General features: G+C 40.2%; 1 protein-coding gene across 1 annotated transcript; it reads right to left on the bottom strand.

Moving 5' to 3' along the window:
- Positions 1 to 213: 213 nt before the first annotated feature.
- Positions 214 to 726, bottom strand: LOC119658183 (the record flags this gene model as incomplete). The annotated part of the gene is made up of 1 exon (XM_038065450.1): positions 214 to 726. A coding segment is annotated over one exon (513 nt), but the record flags the coding sequence as incomplete, so codon positions are not given.
- Positions 727 to 1,017: the final 291 nt, after the last annotated feature.

Below are 1,017 nucleotides of genomic sequence, written 5' to 3' on the forward strand. Positions count from 1 at the left end.
GACCAAAAACACCACCAATGAGAATGGAGGACTCGCGATGTTAAACACTTGCACGCCGTCTCTTGCAGCGATTTCAATTTTTTTATTATTATTTATACAAAAAGTTGGGACAAACTCATTACGCTTAAAGAAGAGTGAAAAATACATGCGTGCCACGCGAGCATTTTAAAGTAAAACTAAAGAGAATTTCCTCAGGTCGTTAAGTTGCAGCCGTTACATTTGGTATGTATTTCGTCGTGGGGTCTTCTTATTCCGATAGCCGAGTAATCTGATGGTGATGGTCCGACGTGTGTCGCGTAGTACACTGTGTAGAGAAGGTTTGTTGATGGGGATGATGATGTGCTTGAGTTTTTCAATTATATGACACCTCGTGCACAGCATTGAGGAATTGAGACTTCTGCATTTGGAGCATATCGATCTTCTCGATTTGTTCTTGGACGTAATCCACTTTCCGTTTGAAGTAGTCTTTGGAGTCTTGTAGAATTTGTAGGCCACGAAGGAGATGGCTAGCAGGCCAATGGTAAGGACGATTCCTCCGATGAACGAGGGTCCATCGAAGTGGCGGCAATTCGGAGGAGGCTTGACCGTGGTTGTTGTGCTGGGACTAGGAGGCGTCGTTGGGGTTCTTGGAATTGGCGTTGTTGAAGTTGAGGTGGTCGAAGTGCTAGATGAACTTGAGGTAGCTGAACTGGTGGTTGTGTTTTTGGGAAGTTCCGGGGTCACCAATTAAGTAATCCAATTACTTTTTATTTTAATAATTTCTTTACCGTTAAGTAATTAACACCACTTCTCATTTCAACAATCCTTATAAATATTTAAGATATTTTTAAATTAACAATTCATATGTTATTTTCATTAATGTACACTTAACATTACTTTTTAATTCAACGAACTCAAAAAGACTTCTCTGTTCAATTCCCTCAACTTGATATATATAATTTGTGACAGGTCTCCTAAAACAAAATCATTCATCGCACACTTTTTTGAGATCTTCCACTCCCTTGGCGTGCCACGCAA

Source organism: Hermetia illucens, chromosome 5, assembly GCF_905115235.1.
Source record: "Hermetia illucens chromosome 5, iHerIll2.2.curated.20191125, whole genome shotgun sequence".
In the NCBI taxonomy this organism is placed as follows: Eukaryota; Metazoa; Arthropoda; class Insecta; order Diptera; family Stratiomyidae; genus Hermetia; species Hermetia illucens.